This window comes from Rhipicephalus sanguineus, chromosome 4, assembly GCF_013339695.2.
Source record: "Rhipicephalus sanguineus isolate Rsan-2018 chromosome 4, BIME_Rsan_1.4, whole genome shotgun sequence".
Lineage (NCBI taxonomy): Eukaryota > Metazoa > Arthropoda > Arachnida > Ixodida > Ixodidae > Rhipicephalus > Rhipicephalus sanguineus.
Window position 1 is genome coordinate 152,903,776 of NC_051179.1, and position 18,228 is coordinate 152,922,003.

At 49.0% G+C, this 18,228-nt stretch overlaps 2 protein-coding genes across 5 annotated transcripts in view; one reads left to right on the top strand and one right to left on the bottom strand.

Annotated features, from left to right (window-relative positions):
* LOC119390812 (serine/threonine-protein kinase unc-51-like) overlaps window positions 1-9,785 on the bottom strand; it is a 155,908-nt gene extending 146,123 nt beyond the window's left edge. Inside the window, 2 exon segments of the mRNA XM_049415386.1 lie at window positions 9,191-9,208; window positions 9,211-9,785. Of these exon segments, the coding sequence (XP_049271343.1) occupies window positions 9,191-9,208; window positions 9,211-9,279 (87 nt within the window). The 5' untranslated portion in view covers window positions 9,280-9,785.
* A 404-nt stretch (window positions 9,786-10,189) lies between these two features.
* LOC119390813 (A-kinase anchor protein 1, mitochondrial) overlaps window positions 10,190-18,228 on the top strand; it is a 115,201-nt gene continuing 107,162 nt past the window's right edge. For 2 of the 4 annotated variants that reach the window (XM_037658512.2, XM_037658513.2), the window contains exon 1: window positions 10,190-10,363. The gene's annotated coding sequence lies outside the window, so the exon portion shown is untranslated. The remainder of the gene's footprint in view (window positions 10,364-18,228) is intronic. The other 2 variants (XM_037658509.2, XM_037658514.2) reach the window with 1 other exon arrangement.

The window sequence follows — 18,228 nt, forward strand, 5'->3', positions numbered from 1 at the left end:
GTCTGCCAGCTGAGCAGAATAGCGCTTACGGCTGCGTACACTTATTTTATAAGAAGGGAAAAGGACGCCAAGCTACGTGGGGCCGCAGTTTCTATTCTTAGTTTTGAAAGGCCGAGACGAGAGACGGCGTGGCGCCGCGGATTTTTGCTTTTTTTTTTTCTTCGTTTTGTAATGCAGGGTTACTTTTTCGTGAATATTATTTTAAATCACCTGGGCGACGCTCCGTTGCTTCCGCTCATAATTGCCCGCAAGAAACAATTAGCAGTTTAGCACATTTTTGCAGCACTTTACCGCACGTATTTGTTTCTTTGTGAGCCCTCTGTGAACGAATTATTCCTAGCATGCGCCTTGCAACGGCCAGTCTTTTAAATTTTGCTACTACAGGTGCGATGAGGCGGCGTTTCCCACTTCTCAGCTTCGTCAATTAAGGCACGCTGAAACGACGTCAGCGTACGTTATGGGATTAAACCCCCTATTGTCAGGTGGCTTGCGGCGAGACGGTGGTGCGCGAACACGCGTCTTCACCGTGTGTTCAGGACGACTATAGGGTGCGTGATTGTCCGTCGACAGGACGCGCGAAATTGTAGGTGGCACGGCAAATGAATATTACGGCGGAGAAAAGTGAGCAAAACCGTTTTACTCGCCAACCACCCTGGCGCTTGCGTGTCCCGCACGGAGAGAGGATTCGTTTCCAAACGTTCCGAAGCCGTGTACACATTGGGAACAACCAGCCAAGGAAGTGCGCAGTTTAGTTTCTAGTCCGAGCAGTGCGCAGCAAAAAGCCGGAACAATGACCAGGGAACTCCAGAAGAACCAAAAGCCCCTGAGACTCCAAAGAAGGAGTTCACAACTCCGTCAGTGCCTGCAACCCAAGCAAGCGGGCTACTTGCACAGTGACCAACAGTGAGCCTACCCCTTTCCTTTTTTTCCCTGCCTGCGCTACAACATAACTATTATCGATGCCCGTCTGTGGCTGTCTGCACGGCCTCGACTTCCTGCCTGCCGTAACTGTTACACAGATATATACCGGAAGCAGGAAAGAGAGATGATAGTCTTTAAGCGGCACGGGGAGTGAGGAAGGCGTCCTCTATTAGAATGCCCAACGCCTTCAGCGACGTCCACCGCGCGGATCGAGACCTCCCCCTCCCGGGAGTAATTGCCACAAAAGACAACGTGCGTAAGAATTAAAGACGCTTGCGTGCACGCACCCCACCGTATGCATAGCGTCGATTAACACCGCCAATAGGTTGATTTCGACGCGTGTTTCCGGGGCCTGACTGTAAACCTGCCTCTCATTTTCCCATGATGGCGTTTCCCACAGGGGTCTATACTACGGGTGGGAAGGCTCCGACGCGAGGCGAGATAGCCTTTAAATACTACAGCGACGACGAAACGAGCCGTCGTCATCTGCAAGACGCGCCCCATCCTGCCGCGAGCGGAAGCCGACAGGGAGCGCCAGCAGATAAGCAAGCAGCCAGCCGTCCCACAGAAGAGACCCACGGGCAGCAGCAGCAGCAGACCGCGTGAAACGATACCAGAATGGAACTGTGCGACAGCGCTGGTAAAAAGCCTCCATCGTTGCATCATGCGCGAGCTTTTTCAGTCCCGACGTCTCGGGTCAGCGAGGCGCGCCGAATAAAAATGGCGCGCGCGGTGCGCCCCTTCCGGCTGCGGCTACAATTCGTCTTCTCCACCAGTACATCGTCATCGGCCCACTTTGCGCGCAGTGCAAGACGAAGGCCTCTCCCAAACGATCTATAAATTACCAGGTCCTGCGCGATGTCATCCCGTTTTTATGCCGGAACATTTCCTAGTTCCATCCCCCCATCTAGCTTTCTGCCATCCACGGCTGGGTTTCCCGTCCCTGTGTGTCTATTTGGTCGCTGTAACTGACCGTCGTTTGTATGTCCTATACATTACGTGATCTACCCAGGTACTTTTTTCCCCCCTAAACTCCACCTACAATATCATCTACCCCATAGAGTTTCCTACAATACTTAATAGAGGGAACTCTGGCGCTAGTGTCTATGGGAGCTGCAACGCATGAGGCTTCAACCAGCATGGGAATGATGGGTAGTACACAAATTTGTCTAAAATTCGTTCTTTCGTCTCCGTTTGGCTCCGCGGCGGCTGCATCCGCTTTGTCGCAAAACGAAGTTCAGCAAAACTGAGTAGTTCCACTTCACCACTTTAACTTTTTTAGGCTCAGCAAATCAAACCTGGTCACGAAGTTCACAACGGTCTATTCTTTTATCCGAAACGAACGCCAAAACACAGCAATAAACAAAGCCACAAGTACGTTTGAAGCCGCAAGCACGAAGACTAGGCAAATTTGTGTACTACGATCGCAGCGCCAGAGTCCCCTCTAGTTAATTTTAGGAAACTCTGTGATCTACCCTACCCCTGTATGTTGGTTCTCTGATCCCCTGTGACTGCTTCCTTTTTTTTTCTTATTTTCCGTTCCATCGCACACCACGTGGTTTCTACCTTCACATCTAGTTCCGGTCCCATATGTTAGTACTGGCAAAGTGTACACACATCATCATCTTTTTTTCGCCCAGCCGAACAAGCCGGCCCTGTCGAACAAGTGTCGAGGAAGTTCTGGAGCAACGCCTCCTATACTTTGAGATGCCTGGCACGTCGGGCGCTATCCTATTGTTCGCCCGCGGCCACCGTGTTTTACCGGATTGCCGCGAGGCGGCGCCAGCTTCTGACACTACGCTCCGCCGGCTTCGCCACAGAAAGTCACTGCGCCAGTCGCTCTGTGGAGCTTCGCAGCGCTCAACTTTGTGAAAATCTTTTTGCTTCAAGGTGTGTAGGGCTTAGCAGAGTGAAAATAATGTCAAAAACGAAAATAAAAAGTCAATAAAGTGGAACTACAATACCACAATGTTTATTCACTGCAGCAAAAGGCCAGGCTAAGCATTCTCTGCCAAGAGCTGGGGCGTGCTGCAGATAACGCAATATCACAGAAAGTTGATAATACGAATAGATATTGCTTCAACATAAAAAAGGAAATAACATCGATGCAAAGCAAGATAAACTACAGGTTCATGCACATAATGACCAGAAAATTGTAAACAAAAAAAGGGAACATGTATATATTTTATCACGGGAGTAAGTATCACAGCTATACAAAATAGCAGCAGCTCGAGCTACGAAGAAAAAAATTCGGCAGATCCCACGTACCGTGGGAATCGATGTTATGCGAAGCATGCGCAGGACGGTGACTGTTTCGCAATTTTTCACATTGAGCGAAATGTTGGGGAATGATGCTAGAGAAATGTGCAAATAATATACGGACACACATATCTTGAAGAGACGCCCATGTATTATATAACCAGTTGTTTACAGCTGCTTAACGATGCCAACAGCAACATAGGTGTTACCAACACCAAACACATTAAGCTTATATGTAGTGCTTATATTCTTCAATATTAGATAGCACGAATTCGAATAGGACAGTGAAGGAACAGAGATGCACAAATCACTTCACTAAAAAAAATCAAAGAACAGAACCAATATATGCCGTTTCAAAGCTTCAGTACTTTACGTGACAGCGGCTTGTTGTGATACATTTTAGCCACTGCATTTCTGTCACTTATGTCTAATGCAGGGTTTGAAAATAGGGGCTTCATAAATTTTTTGCATGTTGCTTTCACAAAAGCCTCTCTCTGGTCATCACTGCAGCTTTTACATTTCAACACAGGCAAGCCTAGGTGTGTGATTGCACTGACACTGTGCTGCAAACACTGCTCCATTGGTTTCAGAAGGGCTTTTCTGTCTGACAGCATTATCTCCACGTATTTCTTCAGTCCATAAAGAACTGTAATGAGTTCTTGTGTCGGGTAGTAGAGGCCACCCCTGTCTTGGGGGGAAATCAACCCAGCCACAGCAGAGTTTCCTTTTGCTTTCCCAACTAAAGACACAGTTCTCACACGCACTTCTTTCGCTCACTACGCGAGCTATGTAGCCCCCAACAAGTGCTATATGGCTGTCATATCGGGAGTCGGCAAAAAAGGCTTCGATGACAAGCAAACTTCTCACAGCGTTTGTTGCGCCCTTTTGGTGTTCGCACAGACAGCTACTGTGCTGCTCCTCACTTCCACGAACAGCCCGGGAAGAGCAGAAGTAGAGCTGTTGACGTTGCTTCTGTCGGATGATGCGACTATTCCTGTGTTCAAAATTTTTTCTAGTCCAGAAACAGCACTTCTCACATCCATGACGTCATTGCAACGGCAATGATTCTATCGGATCGCTTGAGAATTTCCTTGTGAGTACAAACGTGATATCGCACTCATTCAGCAGAAACTGTATGCATTGCACGTTGGAAACTGTGGTGAAAACTAGGGCATGGTTGAGAAAATTTTCGGGTGAACTAGCTTCCTTTAGCATTTCGAGGTACTCGAGAAAGACGAGCTCCAGCCAGTGAAGTCTGGGATCTTCTGCGTCTGAAAACTGCCTGGTGTCCGGGTTGTTCTGGTGAATAGTTGCTCACATCCATTAGAACGAACCACCTGAGCATGCATTCGTCATAAACTCCATTGTAGGTGCAAAATTTGCAAACTTGGCATCACATGTGTGCCCTGCTTGGTCGTTCAAGAAGCTCAGAGCAGCTGTTACAGGTGGTGAAAAAATTTGTATTGGTGTTCTCACACCCATCTGCGCCACTGCGCGGGCGCTCGCCATGCCGGCAAGGCGCACGATAGTGTCAGAACACAGCGCCGCGCCGCGGCGGTGGCGCGCGTAAAGGGGAGAGGGTCGCGCGGAGCAATCTGCGCTGACGCGCCAGGCATCTCAAAGTACAGGAGGCGTTGTCTGGAGAAGCTGCAGCACATTATAATGTGGAAGGGTGCAGTGTAGGTATGGTCCTAAGCAGAGGTGCTATTCTGGATATTTTCAAACTCCGCCACTAGTCAGTTCTGATTGGCCCAGAGGGCTGCTGCGGCCTCTCCGATTGGCTTGAAATGCCGCCAATGCGAAATATGACAATATGGCGGAATTTGACAGCGGCCAGAATAGCACTCCACACACGAGTTCACTACCACTCGGCTTTACTTTCGTATCAAAGTGATTTCAATAAAATGTTGACTAAACCATCAGAAATAATTAGTAATATCATCATCGATTTTTTTTTTTCTTGCCGTTGATGGCCCCTGGAACTGCTGGAGCCCAGAAACTTATGACGCGCCATTTTTGAAGTTCAGCGTAGAGAGAAACACACTGACGTCTACAAGGGCAGCGCACGCTGGCGTCTCGAGTGACGTCGGGGCTCGCGCGACGGACCTGGGCTTCCGGTACAACGACGTCGTACGACCGACAGCGTTCGGGAAACTCACGATGAGGTCACTCGCTATGCCCGACCTTCACTGAGCGGACAGCTGTATCGCAGAAAGACCTCGTCATCTAATCGCGTCAGTTCCGCCTTTCCGTGATGTCCTCCATTTTGTGCTTTTTTCCCTTTTTTTTTTTCCTGACGGAGGTGCTTTAAATGAAGTCGTACGAAGGCAGTGCGACAGCCGACCTTAGCGAGAGCTGCAAAACATGTGACATGTTCCGCAGCAACGCCATCGACGATACATACAATTATCGAGAGAACCGACCGTATGAGCTTGTCTTTTCTTTGTTCTTGTTTACCCACCACGGTGGCCTAGCGGTTATGATGCTCGACTGCTGACCCAAAGGTCGCGGGAGCGAATCCCGGCTGCGGCGGCCGCATTTTGGACGGGTTAAAGAACCCCAGATGGTCGAAATTTCCGGAGCCGTCCACTAAGACGTCCCTCATAATCATATCGTGGCTTTGGTACGTTCAACCCCAGCAACTATTATTATTGTCTTTTTTTTTTGTATGCCACTGCACGCAACCAGGGGTTCATGTGCGGATGAGTGCCTGTGTGTAAGGTGGGGTGGTGCGGTCTGGAATGATCTTTATAGATGTTAGGCAGGGCGCATAGATCAGTGCGTGCGTTGCGCGCAGGGATTTATGCGCCTTTCCCTCCCCTCCTACTCTTGTGTATGCGTGTATAATTTGCGCTGTAAAAGTGATTGCCAGTTCTAGCAACCACCTAAGCCCGCATTTGCGCTTGGACTGCGACGCACGCGGCAGCAATTCATTGTTACCGGCCTCGTTTCTCTTCCATTTCGCTGAAGTACAGAGAAGTGGCGCGCACGAAGTGCAATCGGGAATGCGAAAACACGGGACGATGGTTAACCGTAGAAAACAGCGCTAAAAGACGGGACGAAGAAAGGACACAGACCACGGCGCTCATTTCTTCGTTCGGTGTCCTTTCTTCGTCCCGTCTTTTAGCGCCGTTTTCTACCGCTAATCGTGAACCAACCAGCCCAAAATGCGTACCCTACTGCAGGACGATGGTTGTCTGAGAACTGATAGAGTAATGGCAACGCGGGGAACGTATAAAAGGTTCGTTGTCATTAATTCGATGACGCTGATGTTTCTAAATGATACCAAAGTCCCCCCCCTCCCGCGCCGGCCACTCTCTCTCCCACTCTCCTTCTTGTTAGCGGTGCCGTCCGGTTCAGCAAGGGGCAGTACGAGCCTGTCAATCATCCTGTTCACAGAAACACCACGCGTGGTGTCCCAGTATCACCCAACTTCAGGGGCGTTGGCAGAAATTTTTTTCGGGTAGGGGGGGGGGGGGCACCTCCTTGATCTGTAGTGGGGACGAGCAGGCAGATGTGGTCGAGTGTCATTTTCTGCTCTGTATGCTATGGCAAAAAAAAAATTTCGGGGGGGGGGGGGGCACGGGCCCGGCGTGCCCTAACGTGGCTACGCCCCTGCCCAACCTTTCCCGTGGGAAGGCAGGTGTCGGCCAGAGAGCCCGCGACGATTCGAGAGAAAGCGATTATCTTTATCACGTGTTTAACACGTGAAGGCAAACAAGGAGCAACGCTGGCTGCCCCAGATTATGGTACCAATTGTGGTCTCCGGAATAACAAAGAAAAATTTCTTCTAGTATAAGCACTAGCAATGGCTAGCTCAGCTCATTTTTTTTTTCCCATTCTCTTTCTTGACTGAATCTCCCACCACAACAAGAAATTGTCAGCGGAATGTGCGTGAACATCACGATTACTCTGACCCGTACGAAATTAATCCATTGCTCCAGCAAACGCAGCATGGCGGGAACGTAAAGAATTGAAAGATATAACTAGCCGCCGTAGAACATCGCATTACAGGGCGGGCGAAAGGCGGCAACAACGCTTGTCGGATCAAAAACGGAACCGAAACTGACGCGCTCGTCCCCCGCGGCATCCGGCTCGGCATCGAGCTCCGCGATTGATCGGTCCAGGCCGCCCGGCGCCGAGTCAACGGCCAGCCAACAACCACGTCCGTCCATCGCAAAAAAAAAAAAAAAAAGATGCACTAGAGAAACAAGCACGACCTTTGTCTTTCTTGCGCTCCTCGTTCTAGCACACTAAGTGGCAGCAGGATCTGGTTGATAACCAAGTCTCCTCCCTATCTATTCTCATAACTTCCCATAAATCCTAATGAAATGCTTCGCTGGGCGTGCTGGTTTAGAGACTCGAATGTATTTGAGCGCAAAAAAAAAAAAAAAAAAGACGAGATACAAGAAGCGCTCGTTCAGTCGTCTTTTACGAGTTCAAATCTGTTCAAGAAATCATTCACACCAACGCATACACGCAAAGCAAGAACACTCGTAGTACGCAAGGCACGTTCGATCTTTTAACGCAATCCGCACTGTAGTATGCGTGTGTCCCCCCCCCCCCCCCCAACCCCCTCCCTCCACGCTACGGCTATCTTCCGCCCCGACTAGCGGAGGTTGAAAGGAACGGTCCAAGTCGCGGGGAACCTACACTTCTTATTTTAACGGCTCAGAATGCTTCGATCGTCGTTGAAATCGACCTGAATGGAACACTCACCCCCCTGTGCGCATGAATAGCAGCGCGACCGTCGTTCACAACTTTAACACAAAATAAGAGAAAAAAAGCTTACGTGAGAACCCCAACCCCGCCGTTCACGAAGCACAACTCGACGCACGCGGAAGAGGAAGGCCATCACGACAGGGAGCACTACTACGAGACAGGGGACGCAGCGTGGGGGAGACGAAACCGTGCTACTCTGTAATTATTTTACCGCATTTTGTGTATGCGGCCTGTGCAATGCGTCGTGTAGAAGTCGCCGCGCATCGAGCTTGGTGCGGCATCAGGCCGGTTTGTCAATACGTATTTAGCTAGCATTAAGAGACAGTGTGCGCCTAGGTGGCTGCTAAAATCAAATTGCCCACTTCGCTGCAGTCTCGTAAAAACACACAGCATCCTAACTTCGACGCTGCGAACCGGAACGGCTATTTTCGATCGTAGGCTCGCCGCATTCTGAGCGACCGAAACTCGACCGACGAGACACCGCGACAATGTTTTGCTGCAGAAATACGACGCCCCCAGTTTCGATACAACACTCAAAACCAATCGGCCGCAACGCGCCGATGGAACGCGACACTCTTTCGCAGCAGCGGCCCGTCTCTAGCGCGCACGAAGTCGAGCTAGGCCTGGGATCACATTGTTTCACTCGCGTGACACCTGGGATGCATGTCCAACAAAGGGCGTTGCGCTGTGGAACGCTTTTCGCAACAACGGGGGTAACTCGAGCGGCAAGCAACAAGAGATCGGGGTCGGTCGCGGTGGACCGCGATCACGCATGTATCAGCTGATAGATTAGGGCAACAGCACGCTATGCGGAGTTTTGCGGGCACAGCTGGGCAGCGGGCGAGGAGGCAGCCTGGTGCAGGCATCGGCCCCAAACGAAAACAACCTGGCAGCAACGCGCATCACGCCTGGTCAACACGACGCACTTAGGGTGTATCGCGCTGGCAGACGACGCTGTACGACGAAGTCAGCACCAACGTTGGTCAGCACCACGAAACGCGAACAGGCGTCCCGCAGAGACGCGCCGCACTTGCGGACAGGCAGGCCCGTGCATGTTTACTCCGCGTTCAGATCTCCATACGTCACCCCCCTTCCCACTGTGCCTAGCCAAAAATAAAGGCGACCACGCTCTAATTAGAGTTCTCCGCGGAAAAATAAAGAACTGTGCTCGCATCAGGTGAGCACACGCCATACGCATTTAAAAGGAACGGGATCGGAGGCGTGGTTTAAAGGGACGCCGCACATAGTCAATAATAAACGGTGCTTCGCGCACAGCAGTTTTGCTTACCGCCTTGTAGCGGCCTTGTAGACGACCGCGAAGGCGCCGTGGCCGATCAAATCCTTGGTGTTGTACTCGAACTCTCCCACAGTCTCCATGGTGTGCAGGGGCTGGGCGCGTTCCCGACGCGTCAGACTCGTCGCTGCTCGCAGTCAGCTGTCAGAGGAGTACGCCTTTGTCCGACGCAGAGAGCTTTGTTAGGCCTAGAGCAGCAGCCGACGCTCGCGTATCCGATGCCCATCGTCGCTGCCGCATCAATCGCGGACGCAAGACGCTACGACGACACCATAGCGGCTCGTAGTTCGACCACAAAGCGCTGCGACACGGGCAAAGCGCAGGCTGTGACAATGGTGCTCACGTAACCCGTCCTTCCTTCGCACTCGCTTCGCAATTCATTTATATCGTACACGGTTCTTTACTACTTATCGCAAAGAGCCGAGAAAGGTGGCACAGTTTTCTGCTTTTGCGACCAGCACAACACCGTAGCGGCTACAAACACAGGAGCTAATCGACGCGACGACGATCACACACGAATCTCCACTGGAGGAGCCATGATTCACATCACTGCGCGAATCCCACACGACCGCAGCACACTCTTTCATCCATTTGCAGCGATCGCCTTGCGAGCATTTTTTGTACGAGCGACCGCAGCGCCACAAGCCCTCCGCGTGCAAAATAGTGCGCTTTTTGTGACAAAATAAATACAAAGTACGCTTAGTAAACTGTACAATAATGCTACTGTATAGTTCTGTTGCTATTTTTCATACTAGTCTAAGTAAACTATTGAGTTTTTTTTACAAAAAGGAGTGTTTTCGTTTTCAAGTATTAATACAAAAGCAAATATTTTAAGTAATCACAACATGGCCCAATATTTTGTAAAAGCGAAGGAAACTGTGATGATTATGTTTATAAATTATTGTATTGATGTACGGTCGTAATTGTTCGATTTTGTTGTACGCAATAATGAGGAGCCGTGTTCTTGCGCGCGACTCGCGTTCCCGTCTGCGCCGAGACTCCGCGAGACGAAACATTCGCTCATGGCGACAGAGTTGCTAGCCACGTGGGGAAAGTTCTGCGGGCGCATCGGCGTGCTAAGGCATCCGTAAGAGCTTCGAGACACACGGAGATACGTCGCCTGTCGTCGTCCTTGCGGCCCAGCGTGATCCTTACCTTCCTGCGTTGGTAAGTAGCCGTCTGGAGGGCGTTTACGTCGGGTCCAGTGCCTCGAAAAGGCCACCATATTGTGTTTTGGTCCGGCTAAGCCTGACCCCCCATCCGTTGTGGCTGCTCGCCGCTGGGCATTCTCGCCGAGCCGGAAAGATTCCGATCGCCGTGCTGGCAGGTCGCTCGTAGAGCAGCGCTCGCGAGTGCGACCCCTTTCGTTTCCGAAGCGCGAGTTCGTATCGGCGCCTCATTGTTGACAATTTCGCGGAGAACGCGCACAGCTCGCGGCCGTCGCGTGGCGACTGCGCGAGTTTCTCGGTGCCAGCTGAGTCATTCTGGCCACCGGTTTCCAGCCGCGCGAGTGCGGAGCCCTGCTGCGTATTTGACGGGCGTACGCTGGCCGGCGTTTCCGTCGGGGTCGGCCTGGTTTTCAGGTCACCGGGAGCCATTTACCGAGTACCGAAATGCTGCCGACCCGAGCAGCGATTGCCCTGTACGGAAGTTTCGCCTCGCGTGTTGCGTGCGCGGTTGTCATCTGTGAGCATGTCCGAGCAAGTTCCAGCCACGCGGATACCTATTTATATTTGTGTCCCTTTTATGCTGCCTCTCCTAGGTGCTTCCTCGCAACCTTTTTGCACCCATCGGCGTGCTACCGGAGGTCGAGGGATCTGAAACGCTCGCGGTCGGCTATAAATAGCCGCAGCGTCGCAGTGAACACCTTTTTTTGTTGTTTCTGTTTCGACGATTTTGGACCTTCGCAGCGTCCACCGGTTATTGCGGTTTTGCGCCGGCCGCGACGTACTTTTGTCGCGAAACAAGCTCGACCCCACGCGGCCTGCAAAAGTCGGGCGTCCTTGCTTTCCGGTAGCGGACACCGCGCCGCCCGAAGGAGCGCGCATTCGACGGTCCACCAGCCGGCCGCTGTGTCAACATCTGGCACGATCGGCCACGCTTGGAGCTGCGTGCCATCCCATCGAATGTTGCCGGTCCCGTAAACGTACTGCGCCGAGTCTTTCTCTGCGCGCTCGAGTTGGTTTGGGCCGCTCTCTTCTTTTTTTGTCGCGACCTCGGTGACCGTGGCCCGGCACGTTTGTTCGTAGTGCCGCCGCCGGCTTGCCCTTCTCGTGCGGAGGTCATTCTCCGCCTTCGAGACGCCGGCCGCCCCGCGCTTGTCCAGGTGAGGAGGGCAACAAAATAAAAGTTTTCGGTCGTCAGGTTTTCGTTGCTAGCGCGTGCTGTGTTAACCGTGTTCGATTCATTTTTAAGAGATCATCCGTCCCCAACACGTGCAGCGCGCTGATAAGGAGCACGTGTTCTGCCGCGGAACGGAGGCTTTTTTTTTTTTATACTTCCGGGAGCGCGCCTGTTGTTACCTGCATGCTTCTTTCCTTTTCCTTCTCTTCGTGTATTTCGACTTCATGACGAATTTGGCCTTTATTTATTTTCATTTTTCTCGTCACTTCGCTTGGGAGAAGGCTTCTGTGTATCGCACACTCAATTCGTTTCATATTTTACCCGATGGTTGATGTTTTTTCGGACCGTTTTTATTTCGCGTATTAAGTCTGTCTTCGCAGGGACCCGATGGAACATTTGTCCTTTCTAAAACGTTTGTATAAATTTTGTTGTGAGATTCATACGGAATAAAACGAGTTGCGTACGCGCCCGAGCAACCATTCTTCTCTCGTTGCCCTTGAACATGTAATCCGAAGGTGCCCCAGCTTTGAGCATCTAGTCGGCCGTGGAAACCGCCGCGGTGTCAAAAATCTCGACTGTCAATCGTGTCAAAATTTGTGCCAAAGGCACGTGTGCGCCAATGTGTAGGCAGCCTGACCATTGCGTGAAGCAGTTTGTTTGTAAAGGTGGTGTGGGTACCACCTTGTACAACTGATTCTTTGGTACTGCATTGGGCGGCTATCAACTAGGAGATAGTGTCTTCTTTTCATTGGAATGAAAGCCATCCTGGCAGTCAAAGTACCATACTGCACTTCTAGCTTAATTCTGTGGATCCCTTGCTCAAGTGGCAGGTGCCACATTGCATTCTTCTTAGCACCTTACTGAAATTTTCATCAGGGAATCGGTGAATCATAGCCGTGTAACTTGGCAACCACAATAATGTTGGTGCGATCAGTTACAGTACTTGCCAGTGAAGGTAACAAAGCACAGGCCTTGTAAGTTTACGTGCTCTTTCGTCCTAGAAACAGTTTCGGCTATCCATTTGTTCAACAATTATCGCAAGCACGGACTTGGCTTATTGTGCTCTTGTTCTATGTAAACTCAAGGCTTGTGAGCTGGATTCCACACACTTCTCAAGCAGAACTTGGATATGGTTGTGCTGCTGTGAGCCAGCAGTGTGTTTATTCTTTCGCAGTTTATTTATCCAACCTTATTGCTTCCAGTCCGTTTTACCTTCTGTGTCATTCTTCTGGTTGAAGCTATTGGAACTTCTGGGGTTGCTTGACGTGTTATAGTTTACAAAGAGGGATAACCATAAACGAGAATTTTTCGCCGAGGCTAGGGAAAAGGATTTCATATCAATGAAGGCCGCCAAGCACACAGTCTCCATTACTTGGACGCACAGCATCCTTTTCTGAAGTTTCCTCCACTCAGTGCATCGCCTTACGCATATGTATGTAGAGTATGACCCGTCCGCTTATATATTCCCAACATATATTTTTCCACATATAACATTTCTATACTTGTGGAGCTACTGCACATGTACCGCTCCACGAAGTAGTACGGTTTGGCATGCATTTCGAATTTAGTTTTGGTTTGTGAACCTTCTGTATCTCCTTTGAAGGTCGTTTGATTATTAGAGCAGCCGTCGTAGGCTTGAACAGCCATTTGTTAAATTGGTCACAAATTCCCTCGGCGAGTTGTTGGAAAAGCTGGAGGGTGACGAGCACTCATCTGAAGACGAAGACGCCATTTTGACTGTGAGGTACACATGCACCCCGCCTAGATCTCGGCCAGAAGCACTTGGGCTCTGGCACCATCCTTGGCCTGCTGGACAGCCATGAGTTGGTCCTCAGGGCCCTGCTGAGCACTGCGGTGTCCCACGGGCAGGCCCAAATGGTATGATCTCGTCTTAAAGAGGTCGTCAAATGTTTTCCGAAAATTTTCCACTGTGTGTATTCAGAATCCCCCTGGCCGTCCATTCAATACAATACCTCGACTCGTTTCATCATCCAGGTTCATTTAATAACTATAAAAGCTCAATTACGGTTTCCCAGCTCACGTTCTCCTCAACTGTACATCTGACGTCACTTTAAGTCGGCCAATGAAAAGTCTCTGTGATGTTTGCTGAGCCATAGTCGGCCGAGATACGTAGCATCATACCATCTCGATTGTGACGCTGGCAGCTTGTGAAAGCGAACGTTGTTTCCACTTTGATAAGTTGTACGGCACTGTCTGACGACGCACACAGTTGGCATAGCGAGGACTAATCCACCCAAAACACGCTGTAAAACACTACCTAACGCAACTAGAAAGAAAAAACTGGAACGCTGCACCGTGCGAGCGAAGGCAAGAATACACACATGACGGAGCCCGGATGTACTTGAAAGCGGAAGCAAGCACATCAAGTGCTGTATTTGCACAGTATACAACTCACAGCGCAAAAGTTGCTGTGTTATTGTTTCTTTTCTAGGTTCCTATAAATCTATTATTTTAGAGCGGAAGAAAGCTAACTCTGTGTTTATAACTTCCCTTAGCATGACGTCACACGTTAGTGCCTATGGCGGCCGGTAGTGCCGCGTAGTCGTTTAGGAGCCCAAGGAAACTGCGATTTCAAATGGCCATCGGTAAATAGTCTGAATATAGCGCCGAAATATTTTGGAATCGGCATGTCTAAACCTTGTTGAAGCAGGGAAAATTACAACTGGGCAGCTACATTTTCTTTTCACAACCCCTTTAGAGCTGCACTAATGACTCAACTTTTACACAACTATGCACGACTTGTAATGCAGCCTTTCTGCACTGGTAGTGAAGAAGTCCTTGCATGTGTTTTGGACGCTGTAGCAAGCAGGACATAATGGACGAGAGTTCGACTTTATGCATCATGTGGCGTTCTTGACGCTGTGGCAATACGTTTGTGCGTAATTTAGGGAGCCTACATATGCGCAGTACACCTTGTTTTAAGGTGGTGTGAGTTATAGAAAGGGTACATACTGCGCCAGGTAAACTTCTCATAACATTGGTCAGTTTTGGTGCCGCCGAACTGGTGATAGGCAATATGCCGCCTGAATAAGCCACAATTCCAAGTCAACGATGCAACCTCGGCACATGACACATTTCCGTTATAGTTTAAAGAATGACACTTTTCATTACCGAAAACTTCGAGGCAGAAGAAGAAAGCTGGTTGGTTTTTTTGTGAAATTCTGGGAGCAAAAAAAAGGCCCTTGTGCTTGATGTAAAATCATCCTACAAACACGGCACGATGCTCCAGAACTTGCTATGTTCAGTGTTTCTAGCTGTACAATAGTGTGAAAAAAAAAGAATTGTAATGTGTTTATACGAGAACATAAAGACAGCTTGTTTATGTAAAGCAAATTGAAATTTGTTGCAAAGGTTTTCAGATAAGTGAATAAATAAATAAAATTGATTATTCACACTCCTTTTCCAGTGCTTCTTAGCACCTAACAGAAAAGGAAGCACTGTGATGCTCTTTCTAGGCAGTGTGGGAGACAAAAATGTCTGTCGGCCAAATTTGGCAACAGAAAAACTTGTAGGATGCTTGATCTTCGCGTTCAAGAGTACAACGTGATGGCATAGTAGGGCCTCATCCGCATCGTCTTCTCATTTGCTAGCCAGGCTTTACATCTTGGTCGACCCCTCAACCGTGCCGCAAGGGAAGGAAAGTCTACACGCTCAACATTGGCAGTTTTAAACTACCCTAGTATGCCTACTAGAAGTACAGTTTCGGAGTTCCCACTACGCCATAATTCATCATTCAACGGATTAGGGAAGTACCTGCTACGCGTTCTTTGTGGCAGTACGTGCACCTGCTCAGCTGCACGCATTGTCGATGCTGTTGCTGATCATAATGGTTTAATATTCCAAAATGTTTTCTAAGGGGTGGGCCTTTGAACCACACACTCGTTGTGCGATTCACATGGTGGGACGCCTGGTGCAATTCTTCCGCCATGCATTATTACATGTGGTAACGTGACTTTTTGCACTATATAACACCTGCATAGAGTTTTTTTCAACTTGAAACAGTTTCGAACACTGGCGTGGCTCTGTGGTAGAGCACCTGCTTGCCACACAGAAGGCCTGTGTTCAATTCGGACCTCGGCCCATGATTTGCTGACCCATGACATGTGCTTCTCTCGAAATGACAATTCTTTCCGCGACAGACAGACAGGTGCCTTGCTGATGCATGATGAGTCTTCCAAAACCAACTGGCCCAAAGCTTCTTTACTAAGAGCATTCATAGTTAGATGAAGACATTGCCTAAAGTATGTGTGGCATTTTCTGCTGTCAAATAAGTCTAAAGAATGCGGCACAATACCTCTGCATGTGCATTTAATCCTGCACAATTCTTAGTGGGCATGTGGTAGTACAATGTATATGCACTGCAGGCGCACACGGTAGCGACTTTTTCTTTCGCCAAATCTAGTAAACCTCTCTGCATCATTCGGCATGTGCAGTCTGCTATAGAGCAAGATATGACAACGGAAATGATATGCATTGTAGAAGATATGGCCTCGGAGATGACATTCAATGTTCAAGAAATGGCCTTGTAGATGGCATTCACTGTTGAAGAAATGGCCTCGGAGATGGCATCTGCTATAGAAGAAGTTATGAGCTTAGAGATGAAATTGACTGTTGAAGTAGATATGGCCTCACTGATGACCTTCGCTGTCGAAGATATGGCCCTGGAGATGACATTTGCTGTGGAACGTAAGGCCTCGGCAGTGGAAAGTCCCACACCTGGATTTTTAATATGAGTCATGGCTGTACTCGCGGACAACTTTTCTTGGCAATGAAGTGAAGGCTACAGAGCAAAATTGCATGAATGCTACGGCTAATAAATGTCCCACAATAGTGCCTGTGTTTTCTAAGTGAAAAATACAAAACTCCTTCATTTTCTACAGGAAGCTCTTTGAGACAGGACACAACACACACCAGCGAGATATTTATATTCGTTCATACATTGTCATTTCGAATTTCTACATACATTGACATATCGCGTACTGTACAGCTGCAGAAGCTCCGCCCCTATAGCTTTCCCTTCATTATCAAGAAAAGTTGCCCATGAGTATAACAGGGCTGATAAAGGGGGTACTCTTCAATGTGGCTTAGCAAGGTCAAGGTATATGGCACATGCTAAGTGGAGAAAAAATTACTGCTTCATTGAAGTGGGGGAATATTCACCCTCTAGATAGGTTTCTAGGCCTGCACCTTCTAAAACCAAGAGGCCTTTCACAAAGCAGTTCCTTTAAAGGGGCCCTCCAAAACTATTCGACCCCCCATTTTTTACTTGCAGGTTGCATACGCTCATGGCTGGAGATAATTTTAGCATAGGTCTAAGCACCGATATCAAATGATTTAGTATTTTAATCACACGATAAAGTCGCTACATCGCTGCTGACCGCATCAGCGCGTAGTGGCACTCGCCGGAACTATTGCAGGTGGAAATGACGACAATGCATGCCAGCCTATGATTGGATAAATGTAATGTTACAAGTGATCGTTGCGTGGCATCAAAGTTGAGATTACTATAGGGTTTCATTTATGCTTTTTGTGCTTTCTCAATGAACTCCAAATAGACGCCGTCACAACAGAAAAGATCCCTACAACCACCAAGCACGACAGAGGCACTGGCTACGAAATGTTTCTCCCTCTTTTTGCGTTTGTACGTTTGCAAGCTGCCTCTTTCTACACATGCGATAGGCTCTTGATTTGTTGTTAAAGCAGTGCAAGTAATCCTCTTTGTTGAATGACCTTGTAATTCGTTGGGCTGCTCACCGAACAACCTGCGTAGGGGTGACCATGTTTCCCGCCTTTGTCACTCCACAAAATCCCTTCTCAGAATGAGAGGAGGGAATGACATGCAATGTCGTTGTAAGGAACAGCACACAAAGCCTCGCTTCGAAGGAGTAGCACCCGCTCAAGAACGACAAGTCAGGCATCAGGCACCACATCTGTTACTATGGCAATGATGTCAACAAAAGTTGAATAGGACAAGCAACAGTGGTGTGCAAGCTTCCCCTATGTAGGAGCTTTCAGCTCATTTCATTGGGGCTCTCTGAAACGTCACAAAGGGAGTAAAATGCGGTCATATGGCCCATAGAGTTTCTCACAAAAGTACCTAGAAGGAAATCTGACGCCACCGTCTGTGTGGATTTCTTAAGGGGTGCCGTTGCCGCGATGGGAATGACGGTATATGTGTCTGCGAGGCTTCTGTTGGCAGGTGTTGAGCGAAGCTTCGGGTAAAAAGTGGATACGACAGCTCAAATAAAGCTTCTCTAAAACAGAACTTTTATAAGTGGATCTGATTCAAGGGTATTATATTCTAGAATAAAAGTCCACCCACATGTACAGCATAACCAAACAACGAAAAAAAGAAACAGACAACGAGCAGTCGCAGAGTGAACGCTGGTCGTGTCGTCTGCCTTCCAAGTTTAGCGGCCGTTCATTGCATTACTTTTTACACTTCGTAAAATCGTAAATCAACGCATAAGTTTCCAAAGTTAAATAAAACTTGTTTCTGTGCAATGATAAAAAAGAAATAGCTTACTATGTGCTCATTCAGTACGAAATCAACCATTTCAACGCAAGAGACACGTTGAAGCCAGACGCTTTTTCGAGGTCTGTTCGAGGTGTCCGGGCTCTTCGTGAACGATACCAATCCGAGCCAAGTCTGAAGCTCACATATCCCA